This window comes from Diorhabda sublineata, chromosome 3 (assembly GCF_026230105.1).
Source record: "Diorhabda sublineata isolate icDioSubl1.1 chromosome 3, icDioSubl1.1, whole genome shotgun sequence".
Classification (NCBI taxonomy): domain Eukaryota; kingdom Metazoa; phylum Arthropoda; class Insecta; order Coleoptera; family Chrysomelidae; genus Diorhabda; species Diorhabda sublineata.
The window spans coordinates 38,042,748-38,067,966 of NC_079476.1; the positions used below are offsets into that span (position 1 = coordinate 38,042,748).

Below are 25,219 nucleotides of genomic sequence, written 5' to 3' on the forward strand. Positions count from 1 at the left end.
AAAGATTCGCTTATTTTGGGGAGTCCTTCACAGAAGCTATCTTTATTTACTGGTTATAGAATCAATTTAATTAATGACTTTAGAAACAATATTTTCCCCAATTTGTACATAGGGTATGAAATTGTGAGGTTACACTAGCATAACTAAGTTAGAATTTCGGAAACTGGTTCCTTGAGCCTTCTATACATCGCATATCCGGCTCGAAGGACCAAAAAGTGTGATTTTGATTGTTGGTTTAGTATAGATAGTAGACTTTAGTACCTTCAAATTCAAATATGAGGAAAAATGAAATATTTTTTGAGCAGCACTTACTCCATTCTCAACTTTATCCCCAAATATAGGTGTTAGTGTATATTTAGTTTTGTCTCAATAAGTATATCTTCTGTATGTTTCTATATATTTTGTTTTACTTTACTGGACACAAGTCCTACCACTTCACTAATATTAACTGATAAACGTTTCATCACTAAACCATCGTCTTCAGAGACTGAATTTGAACAGAACTGAGGTTTGGATGTGAATTTAATATAAAGAAATGGGATGATTGCATATTATGTTCAGTTCGATAATAGAAAATAATTGACGGATCACAGTCCTTCTGTATATTTTTTAAATCAGAAATTACATAACTGCGAACACTTAACGTTAATATATTAAAAAATAAAAATAAGTCTCACATTCACAAGTCCTGTTCATCGTTCCGGTGTTTTTTTAAAAGCGGCCCTTCGAGGGTTTTATGTTTAATTATCCTTTTAGCTTTTAAAATGGATAAAGTATCTTTATTAGTTTGTCGGGGGAATTCACTAATGTCCGGTTTGGGAGGGTTTAATACGGGCTGGGTCACGAAATCACTACAGTCAGTATCGGTAATTGTGGAAGGTTTTATCGGAGAGTTTGTTTCTTCCATTTTGATATCGTTTTCACTTGATACCGTATCCGATAAGGTATCTTTGGAAGAATTGAAGGTGATCATTGAATCGCTTCTTTGATTATCGAAATATTCATCTTCTTCTTCTTCTCCCATCATTTCTTCGTCTTCTTCTTCGTCTTCAAGGTCTCTTTTTACGATTTCACCTAAGACAACAATAAAATTTAAAAAAAAAACAGAATTTTTGACGTGAAATAGGAAGATTACTTACCGTTGTAAGTTGGGAAGGTTATATATGGTACAAGCCTTAGATCTTTACCATATTTCTTCATCAAACTTTTTATTAAATTAGCTATATCTTCTCGTTTTCTTGTCACTACTATTTCTTCGAACCAATTTTGGATTTCTTTAATAGGTATGTGGAAATCTTTAATTGGATCCTTAAAAAATTAATAAATAAGTGGTATTTTATTAGTTTCAGATAAAAGAAAAACAATAAACTGATAGTCTTTTATACAAAATGTTCTAGAGTTTATTTCTAGAATAATTTTATATTTAAAGGAATTGAATTTAACTATTTCGATTTATTTAATAATCAATTTTATAACTAAATACCTCAAAAAGTAAGAGAATAGGGTATAATGATGTTATACTGGATCATAACGCCCTAATTTTGAGCATCTAATTCCTCTTAATATCAATATCTTAAGGTATTAATGATATTAATTAACTTTCTGATCCACTCACTATTTTTTTTTTTTTCATTAATTTATTCATTAATTAAAAACTTGGTTAACGAAAGAAATAAAAAATGAATAAGTGATCACTTATAGATAATTGCCAACCAAATAGAATCAATCCTCATATATGATTGTAATCCGAACATGAATGTATAAGAATATTGCAGTAACACTATATAATAACACTAGTATGGTCCTTCGAGCCTTCTTCATACCCGACTCGAAGGACCAGACAATAGAATCGAGGGGTTTTAATAATTATTACCTTTAAAAATTGTTCTACATATTGTAGTAAATACAATCCGCAATCAGTGAAATTGTTTTGTTGAGGTACTTTCGGACTGGCACCTTTAATAACGTCTTTATTAAAATTTTTATCCGAGCCCATTTTAGATTTATATTCGCAAGTTAAATAATCTCTTAGTGTAGCTACAACGCGACATCTAGAAGATCCAGCTAATGAATCGAAGATTAGAATACACGGTCTGAAAAATAGAATACAGTTAATTATATAGTGTGTTTGATAAAAAAAAGAATACGTTTAACTTACTGTTTGATTTGTGGTCTGGTTTCTTTTGGTAATTTAGGTGTAGGGGTACTAGAAGGGCTACTGACTGAAATACCAGCGGGTTGTCCTATGGGAATCTCTTCGGAACCATCGGATTCCATTTCGCTATCATCTCCTTCGGCTTCGTCTTTATCACTGAGTTCTGGGTCGTCGCAGGATATTGGTTTAGATAGTTTTTCTTGTTTTATGGATATAGCGAGGTTGCCAATGTTTACTGTATCGGTTTTTTCTGTCAATAGAAAGTAATTAATAATCGAATCGAAATTATAACATATCCTTAACTTACTTTTCTTCTTGGAATTAACTTCCAAGTTATACGGTTTGTCGTCCCACGTATGAGGACCGTCCATACCGGGAAAACAGATTATAGCAAGGAACCAATGAGCGTTTTCGTTTATAGGGACGATGATAAAGTCCTTTTCGAATATATTCACATTTTTCGTCCATTTTTTAACGCGCGCATGTCTCTTTTGAGCCGGTGTTAAAGTCGGATCCAATTCGCTAGGTTGAGATTTTCTGAAATTAGAAAAATATTCGAAACTTATAAACTACGAGACTAACAAATTTGGTAGTACAGCAACTAAGGATATGTGAGAGGAGAAGGATTAGGAAAATTCATGAACGAGTAAAAGTTGAAAATAATGAGGAGAGAGGACTTATGAACCAGAAAAGATTTCCAGGAAGGCCAAAAGAGTTCAATTTGAGCGGCTACTATTCTAAATAGATCGTTTTGACTTGTATATAAACTAGATATGATACTACGTCCATAGTTAAAGGTACTTTTTATCTAAGGGAGAATGGTGAAGAAACAATTAAAAAAAATATATTTACCCTCCAAAACTACCCTATGATCTTGATATCTTATAATCACCCACAAAATATCAATTCCATTTGACAGTTATTTGAAAAAATAAGTGTGCGAAATTCTAGATCACCTCGTATAAATGCTAATTGCAAATTTATTCTATTAGTATTCTGTAGAGACAACCTGTATAATAAAATTATTTTCCATTCAAGTTGGGTTGAGGTAGGTGCTGACTTAATTATTCTTTTTTATCTACAAAATTCTGACCCATCCTGTATAAAGATAATTTTTGAATTATAATTGTTTTCTATTCGTAATCTGCAGAGACAATCTGTATAATGAAATTATTTTTATTCAAGCTAAGATTATTTTATTACATAAAATAAATAGAACAACCTGTATAATACAAATTACATTCCGTTTTATACAAAAAGTACCTAATTAATTTACAAAATTCTGACCGACCCTGTATAAAGTAAATTTTTGCGTGAAAATTGTTTTCTATTCATAATCTGTAAAGACAATCTGTATAATGAAATTATTGTTATTCAAACTAAGATTATTTTATCAAAATAAATAGGACAGTCTGTATAATACAACTTGAAAAAAATTATGAACATCAACTTATAACTTTAGTAATAGAATATTCAAATAAAAAAAGTAACGTAACAACCCTCACGTACCCTCAAACCAACCCTCCCATATTGAATGCAGTAAATGGTGACTTCAAATTTTGATGATTCAACCCTTAAAAAGGTCGTGTTTTCCTTTTTATTAAAAAATACCCTAATTAATGTAGAAAAATCTGACCCGCCTTGTATAAAGTAAATTTTCGAATGATAATTTTTCATTTTATGATGTGCAGACACTTTGTATGAAGAATTTATTTTATTATGAAAAATAAATAAGACAACCTGTATAATACAACTTAAAATTAAAAAAAAAAACTATCGATCGTTTCCTGTAATTTATTACTTATAAATGTGTTGCGTAATAAATTGAAATTAACGTACAAATTTTAGAAAATCCGTAATAACTCGGTTGATTTATAGCACCGTCAACATTGTCTCACTCACAAAGCTTACAGACAGAAAACCTACTTCTCATCCAATAAATTTATATAATTTCCCATTGGATAAACTAAAGCAGCGGCGCTGCCAAGCCAAACAGAAAATCCCCAACACAACAACTTACGTTTTACGAATGAGAATGCGGATGCAACATTGGCGCTGTTGTCGGAATGTAAAATAAATAAGAAATTTTGGGATATTTCATGAATAATGTCGTGCTATATAGAATGTCTTACATAACACTATTTCTAATCGGAATGTACATATTTTGATGGTAAAAAATAAAATCGCCAGATAAGTGAAAATTAATGAATTATACGTGTGGTATGATTTACACCTTGAATTTATTTCTTTTTTTCAATATTCTGTATCTCTATACACGAAGTAAATAAAAAATTGCAAGAATTATTTTGTGATAAATTAGTTATCTTTAAACTGTTGAAATTGTAATTGAAATTTGCGTCCTTAAAAATTATACATACAGTGAAACATTTTAGACAAAATATTATCATTACGACAATAACGATGTGATATAGTTAAAACAGATGCCACTTTGACATTTTCTGGTAACAGAGACGTGCATAGCAACACATTCCTTCAAATTTATTTATTTGGCTAATAAATTTAATTACTTTTTAGAAAAATGAATTATAAATATTTTTTTTTTTGGTAGAAACAAAATTTTTTTGATGAATTTTCACTTTTATTATTAAAATAAAGCTTTTAAATTTGTATTGTGAAAATTACAAACTTTTCTTCTCATTTTCCAACTTTTTAGAGCACCTGGTATATCGATATTATTTATCAATAATTAATAAAAACCTGCTTACATTAAACGCAAGATATAATCATCACCTCTCTTTAAAAATTTGAGCACGCCCATGACTTTGCATATAAAATAAACATGAAATATTAAAAAATATATTATAATAATAATGAGACATTCGGTATAGTTGTTTATATTTCGTGACGACGGCGGGAAGCGTATTCGACAAACAACTATGGCGACGTTGCCGGTTCATCTGAAAATACGGTAGTCTGGATAAAATAACAATTTGATAGAGGGATTACTTTATTTTTCGCGACGTTGCCATGTTGTGACTGATTTCGGTATTTCGACGATTTATGAGAAATTGGTTTCCGTAATAAATGCCTACTTCCCATTGGATCAAATTCCCATCGGATAAAAATTGTGAATTAGGACAAATAATTTTTTCATAAATTGATATGTCGATGTACATATTTTTTGCGTTGAAAATTGTTTTTTTGTACACAAAAAAGTTATAGATGCAAAAATTAAGCACCCTTAATTTAATTTTTTGTTCGCTCAGCATTGAATTGGCTTTCGATATGTCGAAACTAAAAATATATAATTTTCTATTTGTTGTCAAAAATTAGTTCACATTCTTTCTGGTTGTTTAAACCATCGTGATAATACTTTTCCATAATTTTTGGCATTTTTTGACAAATGATATTCTAACTAACTATCTTTTTCAGGAATCTTTTTTAATCTATTTTTAAATTTAGGGTCCTGATTTCCTAGTCTTTTTACATCTAATTGGAAACTCGTTTGCTAGAATAAATTTTCGTTAAACTTATTTTAAACAGTCTTATACTCAGTTTCTACTAACCGAATCGTGCCGTTTTCAAATTTCCATTTTGAATATTTTTATTGGACTATAATTGCTTAGAATCTAAAAGAAATTATTTTCCAAAATTTTTTTAAAATAGATTATAATTTTTTAGTACTAACTCAATCATTACTTTTTTACATGAATTTGACTTTTTGTACAACTCGTATAAACAAAATAATTAAAATTGAAATTTGTTTAAATATTTATATTTGTTGGAAGACATTCTGTATAGTACTTATTTTGCCTTTTACGCAATAAACTTTCCATCAGATAAACAGGTGCCGCGGTGTTGCCATATTAATTAGATACATTTTACTATCAAAGTTCTTATTTACAATTATAAAATAGATGCGGAGTTGCCAGATATTATTTAGAAATCGTTGTGAATATATTTACATTTTAATCGCGACGTTTAAATTTCTAATAAAAAAATGTTATTAGATAATTATAAATGCAATCAAATGTTGACATCGAAATAATACGAGGGTTATGATAAATATAAAGCATCAAATTAATTATTTTGATATTTTTGGATCTTTTAAAAAGTAAATAGTTTGATAAGTTTTATTCCTATTTATGATATATTGGTGTATACGAGGGTCTTTTCAAAAATTGTATTCATGCTTTTGTTACAAGGTTACATTTAAAGTAATACGAGGGTGTTGCTATAAATTGACAAATCTAATGTAAAATATTTTCAAAATTGATCAAAGAATCGATGGAAAACTATGATTATTATGCTTTGCAATGATTTAGAATATAAGAGTTAATCAAATAATTCATAAAAAGGTATTTTTATTTATTTACTTTATGTAACTTAGGTTTCGCTTCTTAGTGACGTTTATTTTGAAATTTTTGAAAAATTGCGCACATAACTGAACAATGTTTTCTAATTATACAATTTCACTACTAAAAGTTCAAGAATTAACGCGGGAAAACAATTTATAAGCATAAAATATTGATGAAAATGATTATTTTTTATAGTATTTTAAGGCTGAAATGTTCCATTAATTTATTTTCGTGTCGTATGAATTTAATAAAATTCCGCGATCGGTCATATTTTAGTGCTACCCCCGTACCACTCTATTCTCTACAAAATTACGTCACTCTGTAGATAAAATCCAGGTCCGCATTCGTGGAATCCATTCAACAAGTACGTCACGAAAAGTGAACGACCTTCGCTTAGATTAGCAAATCAATAAATAAAGCACCGTTGCCACACCTTTAGGAAAAAAATCCATTATTTAAGGGTCGTCGGTAAATTGTCGCGTAAACGATGTTGCCATACTTCGAATAAGTATATAGATTCTAGGAATATATAAACGTTCGTTGGGTTGTTATACAGTATGTCCCATATTTTTTAATTATAATTTAAAAACGAAAAAAAAAAATTTTTTTTTAGAATACGTGATTCTATGTTTATATGAAAATTATTGTATTTCCAAATATACGAGGTGTTACGTAAAAGTAGAATTTATTATTATTCTGATTAAAACGTATATAAATGACGGGATTAATTGTTGGATTTTTTTTTATTTCTGTTGAATGTGTGGGAGAAGTTTTCCAGCCGAATTTTGTCGAATCTGTCACATTTTTTCAGCTGAAAATTCATGTAAATAAAAAAAAATAAACTAAACTAAAATAAAGTTATAAAGGCGGTTCGTACAAACACTTATACACAGTGATTTGGACATAAATTAGACCAGAAAAAGCTGAAAATGACATTTATTTAATTAGTAACACCCTCCTAAGTTAAGTTTAGCCGTTTACCTCCATCCAAGGGTAAAATACATAAAAATAATTTGTATTAAAACGAAATATTTTCATTTATACAAGGTGAATCAGTATTACATCACATTAGTTTTTCCGACAACCATAATCAAGATGAACTATCTAATATAAGGTTTCCCTTCAATTCTCGAAGTAAAATTTATCAATTTAGGGGTTGATTTCGATATTAAAAAACATCTTAGCTGTTTACTATACTCATTTATTAACAAAATGATAAATAAAAATTAAATGACATACCTAGACGCTTTGACAGGTTTGGTGGTTAATCTTCTATAAAAGAAAGTTGAAAAAACGTGTATCTTCTCCTTCTGTTCGGGAGGTAGATTATCTACGAGGTAGGTGAGGTAGAAATCGATGATAACATCGTTGAGAAACTGATCTTGACCGAGGCAAATGTAATCTTCGGTGTTTATTGTAATCCGGTAGCGACCTTCAGGTGGATAAATCATCAGTTGTTTGATTTTGGTGAAGTTTCTGGAACAAAACAAAGTAATAATGGTTGAAAAGCTATAAACAGTTAACAAAAAATATTGAGAATTAACTAACACGGAAGTGATCAAACAATGCTGACAAATTTTGCCTTTTAGGTTATGTTTGTGAAATCACTAAATGTGCTGTAAAACGTTTCAAAATATGTAAAAAAAGCTTTGAAAATGTTGAAAAAACACTTTTAAATGTTTTAAAGTAAAGTAAAAATGCCTTTTAAAATGCGAAAAAAGGCTTTCACCATTTAAAAATATGAAAAAAAAAGGTTCTTAGAATGTTTTAACATTTGATAAAAAAATCTTTTAAAAAAAGGCTCTCCAACGTTTTGAATAACGAAAAAAAGTTTTCAACATTTAAAATATGAGAAAAGGCTATCGAATGTTTTAAATCATAAAAAAAACTTTTGAAATATGAGACAAAGGTTTTTAAAATATGGAAAAAGGCTTTCAAATGTTTTAAAATATGAAAAAAGGCTTTTAAATATTTCAGAATATGAAAGAAGGCTTTAAAAATGTGAAAAAAAACACTTTTAAAAGTTTTAAAATATATATATAAAAAAAATGTTTTAAAGTATGAAAAAAATGGCTTTTAAAATGTGAAAAAAGGCTTATAAACGTTTTCAAATATGAAAAAAAAGACTTTTGAACATTTTAAAATAGGAAAAGTGTACTTACAGATATCCTGGCGTAGGTTTCACTAGATCCTTAGGACAAGTCTTAATTAAAATATCATTCGCTTCCTTGATGTTCAATTCCTCCAATATATTCACAGGAAAACTGTAAATTAGCTCAAAAGTTTCCTTTTGTTCCTCTAGATTATCATCAGGTAATAGAGTGATACGGCGTTGCGCTTCTTCTTCCAAGGTTAAAGGATCCAAATAATACTCGCTGTCCGACGTCATGTCCAGTTCCATTCGTACTTTTGCTGCCAACGCGGTATTGATATAGTAGAATATAACAGGCAGGGAACTGTTGAAACTAGCCAACACTTTTACCACATCTAAATTGTTGAGAGTTATGGTGCAAACGCCTTTTTCTTTATTTGGATGAGGGACTTTCATCGTCACACCGAGGCTGTCTATAACAATCTACAACAAAACGTTAATTCTTACCAATATTAGAGATATAATGCTTAAACAGATAAACTGACAGACAATTCACCTAAAACTGATAATACCAAGGAACTGAAGTCCAATGAGAGCAACTAATAATGAATCCCCACGAGGAGTCATTGGTAAAAGGGGACAAGTTCGCCTATGTGGGTATAAGAGAGAGGGACTGTGCAAAAGAAGGCTCATTTCTATGAGCTTAATGAGCTGTCTGATCAGGTGTCACAAACAATGCTTGGCAAAATTCCAAGGGCACTACAAAAGCAGGATTTTTAACAAATCCTTCCCTTTCCCTTGAATGCCCTGAACAAACCTACTACCCCCAAAGCATTGGTTTCTACTGATAAAGGTGCTTTTGATATGGCCCGGCTCAAACACCACAACATCAGTGATGCAGAGAAAACAAAGAATCCACCCAGGGGACTAGGTGTAGGCAAAGAACTCCTGGTTCTACGCCCATTGTACATCAAGTTGGTGTCATAAGCCGTAAAACTGCACCTGCAGAAAGGCCCAGCGAAATTGAAGGTTCAATCCGAAACATCTGCTTTTTAAAGGACATATACCCTGGGTAATTTTAAGTGGGACTTATCATGTTTTATAGCCCTTGTCTCCAACTATCCTATGTCCTATGAACTAATACTGAAAAAACAGAAGATAAGACAAAAACATTGAAATAACATTAAATAAAAACAATTAAAATTGAAAAATTGGAAGTTTACATACCTCATCTGAAGGAGTACATCGGTAAGTACCAATTCTTACTGTCCTACATTTCAGTTTTGTGCTCAAGTCTTTTTCATCTAATGATTTTGTAGATGCTGCGAATAAAAAATACTCAGTATATTGATTTAAATAAATAATATATTACTTACTATTAGAACTGGAAGAACAGTGTCTCTGAATATCGATTGTTGAAGGTTCTTTTGATATAGGACTTATTGTTACCGAACTGCCAAGTTTTTGCAATAAATTTTCACTCTGAAAACAAATTTTTAATGTAAGGCGAATAAGACAAAACTATAGTATGAACAATTACTTACAAATTTGGGTTTTTCTTCCTCATCCTCTTCCTCGTCAGAACTGATAACATGAACGCTTTCTTCCACATTTTTGGGAGGTCTTCCTGATTTTTTCTTTTGAGGGGAACCAGCAGCCACTTTTGTAGCTGGACCTAGAAGAAATGTGTATGAAATTTATTTAAAATGGTATAAGAAGATAAATTTGAGTCAAAATCCTCCGATCTGCCAATTATTTTGGCATAATGACGTTTTCAATATAATCTATTTAAATAATCCATCATAACTAAGTTATTATCTTTTGTACTTATAATCGAAAGTGATAAATTGATTGTATTAACTAATTTTTACATTCTGCTACTCAAGTATTTTGCTTTAAAAAAATTTCTATTACTAATTTAATTTTTGATAGAACACACGTCTAAAGGTCTATGTAGATGCCCAATTAACAAAATATTTAGTGATCGATCTTATCCTCACTTCGAATTTATAAATGAATATTTTAGTTTTACTGAATGACACTATTATTTTAAACTGAATTTATCAATCAACCCCTGTACAAACGGAATTAAAATTTCAACTAATAACCTTAAATACCGGCAATATTGTTATCACATTAATAAATCCACATTTTTTTTCGTAAGCAGTCTATTAGTATCGTGTATACACATTAACATAACCTCAATTCAAATTTCGAAAAATAATCTTTTCCCAATTAAATTGTTACCTTTTTTTTGAGACAATAAATTTAACTTGATAAACATTACACATTTACAAACGATATTTATAATAATTTCTGAAATATAAACAGACGTATCATCGTAATGGAAAAAGGACTGGAAGATCGAGAAACACGTGACGTTGTAGACACATTGGAAAGGTAAATAGCAATCCAGTGCGGTGGTACGGAGCTGGCAAACGGGATTTAAATTTTAATTTCGCGTATCAACTCGTTGACTGCCGAGGTAATTTTCAAAATATTATTCAATCGCATTAAATCATTAAAAAAATAATCTTAATACATTGTTATCACTGAAAAAGTGGTTTTCATTTTTTGCAGAATTTTGTAAAAAAATCCTTTTGGGGTAGTTAATTGCAAATTATTTCGTAGTTGGAAGTCATGTGTTAATTTTCTTTGAAATAAGTAATTGAGGGAATATAAATAATTGTAAGCAACAAAATATGTCAATATGTCTCAAAAAAATAAAAAAATACAGATTTAAGGAGCTAAAATAACTGTATAGTGATTATAAACACCATTTTTCAATATTATCAACCAAAACAAACGCCATTTTTTTACACAGAGCCTTTCTGAGGTGTACAATGCTCCTGTAAGAGTTTCTGAATAAGAAAGAAACTGAAAGGATAATGAATTTAATGTTACTTTTCCTGAGTAGACCCTTTCCAAAAGGTCATTTAGAACCTCCTCACTGTCTTCTTAACTGATGAAATTATGCTTCCACGAGTACTGATTCTATTGATAGAAATATGAAACTCCAGTTCATACAGCCTCACAATTGCAAGTATACTCTTGAGGCAATAAACTTGTTTAAGTGAAGTCTGATAAGGAGGCACGATAAACCTAAACTTAAAAGCAACTAGACACGTGAAAAATCAAACAATCCTACACAAAAGTATCGGACACTACAATACACAGGTGTTACTTTATCCCTCATAGAACCTCCAAAACAAAAGAAGACTAAAAAGAAATTGGCCAGTTGAAAAATACTCATCATGCCAGACAATATAGAATCTCAACAGTTGTTTCCTGAAATGGTTGTACTCTCTGTTAAGAAGACACTGATCAGGTTCTAAATCAACTTTTTGAAGTGATCTACCCAAGAAAAGTATCACCACAATCTTTATTTTTCAGTTTCCTTCTTATTTAAAACTCTTTTTCACAGGATCATTTTTCTACATCACAGAAAGGCACTGGGCGTTTGTGCTCATTTTCTGTCAAATATATTGGCCTTTTCGTTTCCTTTAACTCCGGTTTGACTAAAAGACACTTAATTCTTGATTATTTCTTCGGTACTCCCATGAGGCAATGACATAGGAGGTTACTACTTTGACACAGCCTTAGATTAATCATTTTGTGACATTTTTTATAGTTTCAAGTTTTAAACTTGGATAGTATATATACGTAATGATGTTTTCATATACTATAAGCAAGTTTTCTATTCGTAATTTAGATTTTCTTTCTAAAATCCCTTACCCTTAGTCAATTATTTCATACTTTTTATTTATATGTTTGTGATTATATATTTTGTATTTGTGACTTTATTTTTAGAGCTATTTCAGAAAAACTGTTGAATAATTGTGTTTTCTCTAGGTGTTAGTCATTTGGGTAATTTTATAGTCCTTGTAGCACCTGGAAGTTATAATTGGATCTATGGGGTAGTCTATCCATGTAATTCCATTGATTCTTGTTTGGTCCTTTACATATTTAAACAAATGTATTTCACAGAAAGACATTTAGAGCTCGTTGAATGTTTTACTGCCATTTTTCATAAACTCCAGTTTGTTTGGGAATTGAAATTATTTATACAACTGATGTGGCGAATCATTTTGATAAAGTATGGGGTTCAAAATATGTTTCTGGGTAGTTCCATTACCATTTTTAGTATTATTTTTTCTATTCTTGGCGATGTTCTCATATTTTTGCTGGATCTGATTTATGGTCAACTGTTTCATTGCAGATATGTAGGGGTTAATATATCCTTTTTCTTTCAATTTTGTTGTCTGGTTCATTTATATTGGGAATGAATTATTTAATGAAGTTTTCTATGAAAAGTTTTTTTCCTCAAAACAAAAGCAAAGCCGGTGGATATTACATTACATATCGAATAATAAGCCTTCTATAACTGAACTTTCAAAATAACTAGAATAAAAATAAAAAAACATACGAAAAGATAATAGTAGTAAGACTTACTTGTATTTATTTTAGGTTGCTGATTCTGTTGCTGTTGTTGTAGGGCTTGATGTTTCTGTTGTTGAGCCAAAGCAACGGCTGCTAGATTCCTTTTCGGTGTTTCGGAATTTCCCTTCATATTTGCTGGTATAGCTTTAACATTATCTGGCAATTTTCTAGAACATCTTATGCATCTATTGAAATCTTCCGAGAGGTATCCGCAGGCGCCGCACAAGGCTAACATTCCTAATTCATTTTCATTATATTAATGAATCATATAACACAGATACTAACATAAAAACTATTCAATTATTCAAAATAAATAAGATAAATAAATTTACAGTAACACCAATCTAAGAGAAAAAATAGGGAGAGGGCTAGATACCACCTTAAAATAGAATTGCACTTCTCGTAGTTCTAAATGAGGTAATAAAGAAAACATTCAAATTGAGCAACCCATTGAATAAATAAGAAATATTTAAATTAAGGATCTCAAACCCTTCAATAGAGCATAAGTACTTATGTGATAAGGTTGTTGTAAACAGCGACCCAAAGGATCTATTGTGTCCTTTATTTTTGCTACTTTCAGAAAAATCAGAATGTGGAATGGCACTAGCTGTCAGAGATGTTCATCTTCTACTTCATACGCACACTGGAGTAATATTATGGGGTTCCATAGCCTCGAATACTACTAGATAATGTGGATAGAAGTTTCGTCCTCTACATAACAGAACCTAAATGTTATGATAACTTCAAAATTGGTTGAGGTACACTGAGGTACGTTACATTTATTACAAAAAAAAAATAGGAAAAGTTTCAAGATGATTCTGTGAAGATATAAACACTCCCCCTGTTGCAACTAGACTTTATAGTCCCACTTTTGGCAACACTATCTGTTTTAGAGTTCAATATCACTTCATAGTGTCCAGGTACCCATCTGAAGCTTACTTTAGTGTCACAAACCCAGTAGAGTCTCGTGACAACTCATTACTACTTTTGTATGAGTTGTTTTTGATACTTGAGTTTTTAAAGCTTACTGGGTGTCAGTGTAGCGTTTCTGATTCACCACTTTCACTTAACAGTAATTTTGGATTGTTTTTATTTGATATATGATTTTATTTTATTAGGTAGAAGAAATTGTCTACTACCAGAACATACTCACACAAATAATCTGACGTATTATTTCAAAGTAGTTGATCAGGAGTTGGAATATTCAAAAAAATGTAAAACTGATCACAAAACGAGCACAAAAATAATCTAGTTATAATTTCTTTATTGGAATTGATTGATTAGATTAATATAAAAATTAACTATTCTGCAATGTTTAACATACCAGCTAAAAATTTTGGAATTTCCTTGACGGGTTCAGGAGATGGTGATTTCTGTGGCACTTCAGCAGTTCTGGTTTGTTGTACAGGTGCTTGGACAGGAGTTGGTGTTGGTACAGTTTTCGGAGTTTGCATTTTTGACATTTGTTGTAAATGCGGTTGAGTTAGAGGATTAGTTAAGGGAGCAGAATTGTTTGTTGGTGAAGTAGGCGGATGTTCTTGCAAAGGAGGAGGAGGAGGAGGAGGTGTTTCTTCTTCCTGCAACATTGAATATAACATTTTTGACCATCTATTAGATATATAGTTACTGAATTTGAATTAACTGCAATAACTAAGTTTCAATTTCTGAAACCGTTGGTTGTATTCATACTGAGCATACCAGTGGTGGATATACCGGCAGGCTGAGTAGGCTGTAACCTAGGGCGGCAGATTTTCAAGGGGCGGAAAATTTTGTTTAAAAGGAGAAGAGCAGTTTTGAAATTTTTAAAGAAATGAAAGTAATTTTGAATAAGCTTGAAAATAATCGAGGTTCTTACATGAAACACTTCTCCGATTATAGAGTAAAATTTAAATAATAGTGACATAGGGTATTGAATTTCAGAGGTCAGTAGAGGTGGCAATATATGAAATCTATAGGTAAATCCGCCACTGGAACACACTGCACCAAAACTGCTTCTTCAAGTTTTCCATAGAACCTTAGTTCATAATCAAACTCAAAGAACCACAAGAAAAAGTTTTGGTGTAGTAGTAAACAGTATGATCAGTACAATTTAACATAGACAAGAAACTAGAAAGAAAAAACTGTATTAAAAAACTAAGTATAATTTTGAAACAAATCTGATACATGAATGAATTTTACTTACCTTGAATCCTAAGTTAGCAACATTTCCAACTGTAACTATATAATTAATACCATTGGAATTTGTTTCAATAACTTGTATGCGTGTATCAGCTTGAAATGGTACATTCACTTGTTCTAAAATTTCTTGAATTGTACACGGTTCTTTAGGTAAAGTAAAAGTTATCAAACGCTGTTCGCCATTCTCTAATAAAACAAGCATTCTGATCGAATCTGGAAAATCGTCACCGATAGGAGTACTTTCTGAAAAAAACATCAAAACAAATATAAAAATATTCAAACAGAATAATTATATTTATTTACCTATAATTTTTTGAATTTGACTAGAAGGTATATACGCTGGTAACCGTCTCTGTTGTGATGGTTTCTGATTCAATTTTGGCGGTTGTATTATATAATTCGCATGAGAAGAATTATTCCTCTGTTGTTGCTGAGCCTGAAGCTGAGCTTGTTGGTTTCTTTGCTGTTGAAGTTGGTTTTGTTGTTGAAATTGATTTTGTTGTTGAAGTTGCTGCTGCTGTTGAAGCTGGTTTTGTTGTTGTATATGTTGATTATTTTGGGACTGTTGCTGCTGCATCATCGTCATTTGAGGAGGTGGTCCCTGTACCGATAAAGAATTTAGTAATACGACAGAAAATATGGATTGATATAGCAGAACTGTACATAGGATGTTTAAAAAGTTTGAATTAATCAGAAGCCAGTACAGAAATTGGAGTTCTCAGAGCTGTAGAACTTGAGACAAGAAAGAAAACTGCAATAGTGGAGTATAAGAAACCATAGTATAATGTTATTGTTTATAAACAAATAGTTAAGATAGAAATTGAATTAGATAAGTTTTTCCAGTCTACAAAACTATCAATTTCCACTGGCATCATGGATTTTCATTTTAAATTTATTGGGAAGAAAGGGAGCGGAAGGATTAGAAGAAATCCATAATATTGCAGTTTCCGGTTATGTATAGAAATAATTCACAAAGGAAAAATTAATTTCAATTAAAATTCGGTAATTTATTGATATTTATACAAGCAGTATATGACATACATTATAATTTTTACCTGTGTTTGAAATTGTTGAGTTTGTTGCTTATTCATCTGTTGTTGCTGACTCAACATAGAGAAATGTTCTTGGTTATTAGGCTGCTGATTTGCTAGAGGTGCTCTAGGTCTTGTTAATCGAGGAACATTTTTCACAGGTAGCCTAGGTACTCGTGGAACTGGGTTCCTACCCTTTTTAGCAATAGGGTTTAGCTGAGGTCTAATATTGGAAGAGCCCAACGGATTATTAGGTTGCATCAGCATGTTTTGCTGTGGCTGTTGAATAGAAGGGGATCCTTGGATTTGGTTTGTTTGTTGTTGTTGAACATTTTGTCTAAAACCGAAATAAATAACATTTTAAATAATGTATACAGAAAATATTTTATTGAAATTACTATTATATCTTACTTTTGAGGATTGTTTCTAGCTTTTTGATCTGCCAACATTTTTTTGTATGAAGCCATGGTTACCACCATACCATCAGGTAAAGTCACAGTCTCTTGGTCATCTGCAGTCTAGTCAACATCAAATATATTCATTAAAAAAATAACTTACAACATATATTTTAGAATTCTTACCACTTCATTTTCATTTGCTGCTTGGTTAGTAAATTTAGAAGGTTGTGCAGACTGCTGTACTTGATGCTGTTGCACAATTCCTTGCATTCTTGTATTAACCAAACCCGCACCTCTCACCAAATTCGGCCTATGCTGTAATGTCTGACTCGGCATCCGCAAATGTTGGCGTTGATTTGGATCAGTTTGCCTCACAACAGTTTGTGGTTGAGGTCTAAACTGAGTTTGTCCTGTTCTAGTAAGTGTCGATGGCCTGATATTTTGCTGTTGAGGCCTGAGCTGAGTCTGAGGTGAATGTCCTTGAGGTGAAGATTGTTTAGTAATACCAATTTGTTGTCTTATTTGGGGAATGGAGGGAGATAGTTGCCTGACTTGTTGATTAGGAGTTTGAGGACGTTGCATACCTTTCTGTTTCTGTAAACAAATATAAATTATTAAACACACAGACTAAATTATAAATGTAATGAGTTAAAAATAAATACCTGAGTGGATTCTAACAAAATTTGTTGGTTAGGTCCTGTCTTCATAACAGAACCTCTAACCACTGTGGGGTGTGCCAATTGATGATTTAATACTATAGGTTGTGGAGGAAGCTGTACTGGTTTTTCTATAACTATTCCTTCAGATACACTATCACCTACAAAGAATATTTGTTGTCCTTCTGTAGTCCTCAACGTACCATCCTTAAGAAGGGCGTACTGAGGAGCTTGAATCTGAATTGGTTGTTGGATGATGGGTTGGTGTATGATTTGGGTTTGCAGTACTTGATCTTGCGTTATCTGAATAGTACAATATTCCTTAATTGCGGTAAGTTTTTAGTGTGAATCAAATAAAAGATTTAAAATTGAGGATACATCTATGCATAATACAAGCAGCTAAATCTATATAAATGGGTGTTCGAAGATGATATTCCAATCATTCTTTTTCAAAAATTTTGGATGAAGTAATTTAGCTTCCTTTATTACTGTCTACTAGTGCCCAAGAATCACACAATAAGTGCTAGTGCTACTGTTCTGTTGCAGTTGTTATGTTCTACTGGATTTTATTCAAGCATATACTTTGACATAAACGACAATGCTTACCTGTTGATTTGGAAACTGTACTTGAGTAGTATCGGGAGTTATTACATATTGTACTGTCTGGTCCTCTACATTAGTAAAGAACTGTTGTTCAGGATTTTTACCGCCTTCATTCAATATTTCATAATATTGAGGTTGAGCCATAATATTGAAGGACCAAATTGTTTAAAATATCAAAGTCATGGTGTTGGTAATATAACCAACTTCCCTAATAAAAAATTTATTTTAATCATTCATTATTTATATTTCATGCATCGTTATTCTTTTTCTTAAGGATAACAGGAATCGGTGATACTAAAAATCTACAAAACACTTTACTAGAAAATTTTGCTGACTATAGATACTTTTTAATATGGCAATGATTTAATTCCAATCTCTACCATAGTTATGTGAGGTTAGATCATTAATTGCTTCGAACTATCAAATGCATTATTGAATAGAAAACTTTTTCTCTTTGATTTCAAAGTAGATTCAGCCTAGAAGAACAGCAAATAATATATTTTCATTAATTGGACGATATAATTGGCAATCACCTGGGCTCCTACTCAATTGATTACGTTGTAATAAATTAGATCATAGTCATTAGTACCTTTTCGAACCGATTATAAGTTTTATTAAATAATAAATCTATAATTATGAGATTTTCGTAAAACTCAGATAACAGAAATATGAGCAATGAGTTGATAGGTTTCACTAAGTAGATGAACAAACTTACTTGAATATTTTCTGCTATTTAAGAGACCTGCGGTAGCAAACTATTGTCTTGATTATTCACTTTGTTAAACAAAATTTCAATTTTTTATGCCGATGATCGGATAACGATGGGAATAGATCATCACGGGAAAATCTAACAGGACACACATCGACAAACGGCAAAATGGCGTGATGACTTGACTTGCGGCTTACAATAGAAGAACAATTCGATTCATTTTTTTTCTCTCTCTTGTTGATAGTATTACTGAAATTACTAATGAGATCAATTTGGGAATAATTCTTTGTCAAAATTCATTAAACATTCAATATATTAATGAAAAATATAATTCCCCCAACTTCTGTGTCCAGAATGTCTCCATTGTTGCCAAGCCTTCTCATTACATTTTCACATGCCATTACCAAAAAGCGCGAATTTTAAAGGGATTTGGATTCACCAATACCGAACATCGTTACGATCACATGATATATTTCATTGAGTGCATTGGTTCAAATTAGTTTACATGTATCTATAGCAACCGGTATAAATCTTATTCTATTGGTTTAGCATATTTCGATTACAATAACCAAAAGTCGACCTAAAATAGAAGTGTATCTTTTTTTTATATATCCTGACAACGTAGTAGAAAGAGTAAACAGATAATGATTATTTGTTACAATCCAAGTATTCAAATGGAATCTGCCTGATGTTTTACTCCGAAGCGTTTTTAAAGAGAGCTCGGAGCAATTGATTTTCAATATTTTGTTCAAATATGCAGAATAAAAACACTTGTTTATACCAAATTATGATATTTCTTAAAAAATAAACTGAATAGTTATTGGCATTTTTGGTATTTTCAAGAGGTAGTTAAAATTAACGTCGAGCTTAATCTATTGTCAAACGAACGGATCGGATTGTACTGGAATGTTGTTCGAAGAATGGAGTGTTCGCAGTTAAAGCTAAGTTTTAATAAGTTTGAGTTTGTATTACTAGATGGCATTATTCGGATATATTAATTATTATACTCATATATTGAATCAACCACAGGCGTATCTCTAGAATAAAAATTTAATAATTACCACAATTAAAAATATTTTTTTAATTGTTATTTTTTGTAGATTTCATTTTACTGACTTTTGATAACTAATTTTGATTATGAGAAAAGTTAATTGCCAGAAATTCACTAACAAACTGATTTCCGGAAGCCATGATTTTCTTACAAGATGTGCAGCAACGTCACGTTGAGTTATGTTTTTGGAAAGTAGTGATAGGTCATTATTTTGGTATATAATATGAATAGTATTTTTCAATGTTTAATAGTATCCATGTTTTCTAAATTTATAAACTATTATTAGAAAGAAAAAAATAAAACAATTGGTGATGTTTTTATTGTTTAATCTCCACTATTCCTTTTCCTGTCTCCTTTTGGGCTGCTGTGTCATCCGGTATTTTAATACTATTTTATCTATGTTCTTTACGTGTAATGGTCGTTTTTTCAAAATTTTATGTGTGTAAATTTAAACGTCTCTCCAGAAAGATCTTGGCATACTGTACATCACAGAAGAAATCCAAAAGCATAGCAGCTAATGTCATTAACGACAAGCATTAATAGAACCATATATGAAACGCTAGGCTTGGAAAAGAAAACAAGCAAGAAAGGATGGTTCTATGAGGACTGTAAAAAGAAACTGGAGGATAGGAAACTAGTATACTAGAAACTGACTATACAGAAACCAAGAGAAATTACCCAGAAATCCGAAAGAACACTAAAAAGATACCAGAGGTAAAAAAGAGAATATACATGCGCAATTAACTACAAAAAATTGAAAAGAAGGGATTAAGAAATTTTTACCAAAAGGCCAAACAGGTACCTTATATCAAGGACAACGAAGGAAAGCTTTTAATAGATCCATATGAGAAAACTTCAATACTTTGGAGGAGTATTGATTGGACAAAAAGATATAGGAGAGGAAATAGAAAATGAGTATCTCAAAGAATCAAGTGATAAAGAAATCTTTGAACAAATAAAAAATTTAAAAGCCATAAGAGTGCAGGATAAAATAGAATTCCAGCAGAAGTTATCAAATACTGTGGAGAATTGGAATATTTTCAAACTGAACACACTGTTTACACTACCACTAAACCATCACTGACAATTACACTATCTAACACACGTTTCAATAACAAACTTATCGTCCTCAGAGACTGAAGGTAAACAGTTTACTTTGTGAGTTAGTCCTCTAGATGTTTTGCCACTTTTTTTAACCAAAAAGCAGTATATGATCCAAAATACCTTATTTGGCCACTCAGTACTCAATGTAATTCTAAATCACTTTATATTAGTATTAATAGTATACAAAATTAATTAAGACATACTCCAGAAATTGATATTCATCTTTAATTTAGAAAAACGAAGTGAAGCAAATAAAATATATATTTTTAATCGAATATAAATACAAACTTATAATAATTGTAAACATATCATTATTTATGTCGTGATTCTCTGGTATGGGATATTTTACAATAGAGTAGCAGCCATATTGATTTTTTGCCTGTATATATACCAGACCATATCGCAGAGTAAATTTGAAAATAATAAACAGATAAAAAATGTAAACAAAATAATAATTACTGAAGTAAATAAACCATTTATTATATTTATAGCGAGTGTAGTCAATTGATTATATGATCCCTTTTTACTTTTTTCACATTATAAATCAACACTTGCAAAAATAGTTACTGATCTCTAGTAAAACGGCCTAATATTATTCAAGCTGTTATGAATAGAACCATTTCACAATATTAACATAGTAGATAATTATATTTTATTGTCCATCACTGATCCCTTTCGAGATTTCTATTCCGCTTGTCTGAGTCTGGCAAGTCGTTGACTCAATTCGTCTTGTTCTTGGGACATCTGTGAAGCCGTTCCTACAGTCGAACCTTGAGGATTTTCTGGTAATTCCATATTTAGTTCCAACCTTAAACAAGAGTATAAATGAGAAAATACTAGAAACCAACAGTGGGTATACACGGTATTATCCCTTCAAGGTGATGAGTGAAATTGGGTTTCCATTTTTCTTTTTCTAGATTTAATATGAAATTTTGTAAATTGGGTGCAACTGTCAAGGCCTAGCCATCATTATGTTTACAATACTCGTGTTACATTACTCATTACTTTATTTATTATCAATATCAAATCTTCTTTCAAGATTTGGTTCGGTTAAATAAGAAGAAAACTTAAACTACTTTTTTATTTAAAAATATTTCTTAATATTGATGGTTTCTTTTAGAACCACACAGCTTCCAAGGTTTGTCTCTGAAACTAGTACTTTTTTATCCCTGATTGTTAAATTTTAGTACATTCACTAGCTTTAGTTTGGGTAAGTATTCTCAGGTATTGATCGTTAAGATTCTGTAAGATATATGGTTCACTAGTCCCAATTGTTAAGATCCTCCTCAAGTAACTTCCAAGCAGGAGGCCATTCAAGAAACAATAAGAATGATCAAATTACAAATAAGAAAGTTGCTCATGGTACATATAAATGAACTAGGCAAAGAAAAAACTAATCTGGGTGTTAACACACAAAGAAAAAAGAGAACTAAGAATTTGGAGAGAAAGGGGGCTAATACCCAAAACCGTTCCATTTTCCAGTTTACTATCACCTCTAGGTATTATCTAGATTAGATATTAAAGTACATAAATCTGGACCACCTGGTATAAAAGAGAAATAAATATTTGGTTTTAATTAAGATACTGTACAGAATATATACCTTGTTTCATCAGCGACTTGTCGCATAAGAGCTACATCTACAGATAGTTGATTATGGTACGTCTAATGAACTAGGTAAAGAAAAAACTAATTTGGGTGCTAGCACAGAAAGGAATGGAGAAACCAAGAAATTTGAAGAGAGGGAGCTAATACCCAAAACTATTCTGTTTTCCAGGAGTTATCAATTGAAAGTTGTACTGAAGAAAATGGAGAGCCTCAGTTAAGGATTCAAAGACATAGGATGTTAGATATTCTTGAAAAACTATCTTGATGCCATCTCATCAATTCTCTACAATTGTATGAAAAGAAGAACCATACATGTCTAGCATAAGGGGACACAATAATTTAATGTCACATAGAATATAAAAGCCTCATAGAGCTTTAATATTGATGGTTTATAAATTTTGTGTAAACAAATCCTTCCAAAATCTCTCCAATTCAACCCCCAAAACTACCTGGTATATATATATATATATACATATCTAAATTTGGGCAGCCTGGTATTAATGAGAAATAAATATTTGGTTTTAATTGAGATACATACCCTGCTTCATCAGCAACTTGTTGCATAAGAGAATCTACATCATTCTGTGGTACAAGAGTGGTTGTTGTTTGTCCCATTGTATTTTCCAGTACATCGGTTTGTACTCCAAGATCTTCAAATTGTTGTTCGAATTTATCCATAACTTGTGAGATTTTTTCTAAATTCATACTTTTCATGGCTACATCCATGGCTTTAACAACACCCGCCATTGAATTCGTAACTTTTCTAGTTGTAACTGCAGATTGTATTTTACTAGCAACGGCATCTACTCTAGCAGACATCCTTAAATAATTGAGAGATTGGTTTTTTTGCCGAATTGCATTTTCTGCGTGAATCCTAGCTACTTCCATATTGCCTTTTTGGATTGCCTGTTTGGTTTTGGCTTTTTCTTGTTTTTCTTCTTTTTCACATTTTTTTGAATTCCTTTCTAGTTCTTTCACTGCGAATTTAAGATTGAAAAGATGCTCTGGTACATGTTAAGGAAATATAGAACAATCAACTATAAATACCTATTCATTACATTAGGGACAACTTAAGTACTTTATAAATAATTTAAGTAATCAAAAACTATTTACATTATAATTAATATGAATATTTTCATCTTTATTTTCTTAAAAAAAAACCTTTTGACACAATTATAAAAATAAATAAAAACAAATGTTTAAAAAGGATACTTTCCATAGCACTAGATGACATTTCGTTACCCATTATCGTAATATATCTATATAGATTCTAAAGAGTATTGTATTCTAATTTTGTTTTTGTTTTTTGTCACCTGTAGTTAGTAATTTTGGTACTTAGAATACTACGTTGTATGGGATTTAATCTGAGACTTAATTATAATTATGAATACTGAATACTAATAAAAAACTTATGATCAACAATTCACTGTTTCTTAAAACTGAAAATGATATCACTGACATAAAAAGATGAATCATAAACTACGTTTAAAAAATTGATCTACACTGACATAAGTTCATCTGAATAATTCACATTTATTGGTTAGTTCAATTCGTGCCTTGATATCATTGGTACTGTTAACTTTAAGTTTAAATGAGGGTTTGACTTGAGGTTTATTAGTTTACCAAAAGTATTGTTTATTTCATCTACTCCCATAAAGTACGTTCTTTTATATGAAATTGAATAATATAACCTGCGTCGCCATCTACTAATAAAGCATTAAACTATTTCTACAGTTACAGTGAATTTAGGCAGGTAGATAACTTCATATCTTGAACAGAAAATGGTAGTTAAAAATTTTAATAGCAGATGACAGTAAAGTAGGAGAAATATGAAATTCTGAACGTATAGAATATTTATAAATTCGTTATTCATTATTAGTGGTAAAAGGACGTAAAATAGCTTTCGAAAACTGTATACTATATGTTCTTTATCTTTGTTAACTATTTTGACAACGCTATTTTTTCTGTTATTGTAATATAACGTAGTTGCTTTGTAAACAACTAGATGTCCTTCTTACAGTACTTGATACATGAAATAAGTGCGTTGTAATTTAAATTATTCTTTTTCATTATATGCTTTTTATCCGTATTCAATTAAAATAATTTCGATATTATATTTTGAATATTTCTCCCAATATTATATACAAACTTTTAATTGCCAAATATATTCTGAATATGATATAGAATGCATTTAATTTTAACGTCACTCAAAATTAAATGAAAACTTTGGTATCGAAAATACGTGTTCAAATATAATATCAAGTAAACTTTTATTTTATGAATAAACCATTAAACGCCCCATGTGTGGTTTAATCGAAAGTTTTAATAAACAACAATGAGTTTGGTTGGAAAGTTATAAATTTTGACAACTCACGACATATATACTGACCCTAAATTATGGCATATTCATAGGATAAGAGCTTTTTCGTGACAGATGAGTTAATATTTGGAATAACGCTTTCACATAAACTTTATGTGTTGGAAGTATAACTTATGTCAATAGATATAAAACAGAGATATGGTGGGGACGATAAGCGTCAACATGCGCGAATGTACCAATGTCGTAAGCTGCCATTTTGATCTCAACTTCGGCGGTAAATTCAAAAATACGGTAATTTATAGGCATTAGACGTTACTTCTGAACTTGCATGAAAATTGTGATATTTTGAAACATTTTAAAAATGAAGAACACTTTAAAACGAAGAAAGAAAAGATTGTAAAAATGTGAAAATAATAATAAATGAAAATTTACTTTTCTAATTCGTATAAATTTGGATAAAAAATGGACTATACGTAAGAATTTTTCATTATCGCCATCTATACGCTATTGAATCACGCTCGTATTAGTTACACATTTATGTAAGTGGTGGCGGCATC

At 30.8% G+C, this 25,219-nt stretch overlaps 2 protein-coding genes across 3 annotated transcripts; both read right to left on the reverse strand.

Annotated features, from left to right (window-relative positions):
* Nucleotides 1-544: 544 nt before the first annotated feature.
* On the reverse strand, nt 545-18,969 carry LOC130441410 (uncharacterized). Of its 2 annotated transcripts, XM_056775079.1 has the most exons (20): nt 18,588-18,969; nt 17,876-18,080; nt 17,276-17,572; nt 16,797-17,207; nt 16,627-16,733; nt 16,240-16,552; nt 15,488-15,785; nt 15,189-15,427; nt 14,331-14,583; nt 13,019-13,243; nt 10,111-10,241; nt 9,943-10,048; nt 9,794-9,888; nt 8,637-9,049; nt 7,714-7,950; nt 2,463-2,692; nt 2,159-2,405; nt 1,874-2,093; nt 1,140-1,308; nt 545-1,074 (listed from the first exon to the last, which is right to left on the reverse strand). In XM_056775079.1, the coding sequence occupies exons 2-20, from the start codon at nt 18,014-18,016 to the stop codon at nt 680-682; spliced, it is 4,527 nt and encodes a 1,508-aa protein (XP_056631057.1). In that variant the 5' UTR covers nt 18,017-18,080; nt 18,588-18,969; the 3' UTR covers nt 545-679. The 2 variants fall into 2 exon arrangements, with proteins under 2 accessions (XP_056631057.1, XP_056631058.1); XM_056775080.1 differs by lacking the exon at nt 17,876-18,080 and having other exon boundaries at nt 18,588-18,945.
* A 2,014-nt stretch (nt 18,970-20,983) lies between these two features.
* Nucleotides 20,984-23,916, reverse strand: LOC130441653 (charged multivesicular body protein 1b). The gene is made up of 3 exons (XM_056775435.1): nt 23,555-23,916; nt 22,881-23,346; nt 20,984-21,544 (listed from the first exon to the last, which is right to left on the reverse strand). The coding sequence occupies exons 1-3, from the start codon at nt 23,586-23,588 to the stop codon at nt 21,421-21,423; spliced, it is 624 nt and encodes a 207-aa protein (XP_056631413.1). The 5' UTR covers nt 23,589-23,916; the 3' UTR covers nt 20,984-21,420.
* Between the last annotated feature and the right edge of the window lie 1,303 nt (nt 23,917-25,219).

Excerpts from the sequence above, each read along its gene's own strand:
- LOC130441410 (XM_056775079.1), bottom strand. The coding sequence starts at position 18,016 with ATGGCTCAACCTCAATATTATGAAATATTGAATGAAGGCGGTAAAAAT. Across the intron at positions 14,584-15,188 it reads TTGCTAACTTAGGATTCAAG|GAAGAAGAAACACCTCCTCC; the intron begins GTAAGTAAAATT and ends TCAATGTTGCAG. Across the intron at positions 2,406-2,462 it reads AGTTAATTCCAAGAAGAAAA|AAAAAACCGATACAGTAAAC; the intron begins GTAAGTTAAGGA and ends TTCTATTGACAG.
- LOC130441653 (XM_056775435.1), bottom strand. The coding sequence starts at position 23,588 with ATGGGTAACGAAATGTCATCTAGTGCTATGGAAA. Across the intron at positions 23,347-23,554 it reads GTCATCTAGTGCTATGGAAA|AGCATCTTTTCAATCTTAAA; the intron begins GTATCCTTTTTA and ends AACATGTACCAG. Across the intron at positions 21,545-22,880 it reads CAAGTTGCTGATGAAGCAGG|GTTGGAACTAAATATGGAAT; the intron begins GTATGTATCTCA and ends CTCTTGTTTAAG.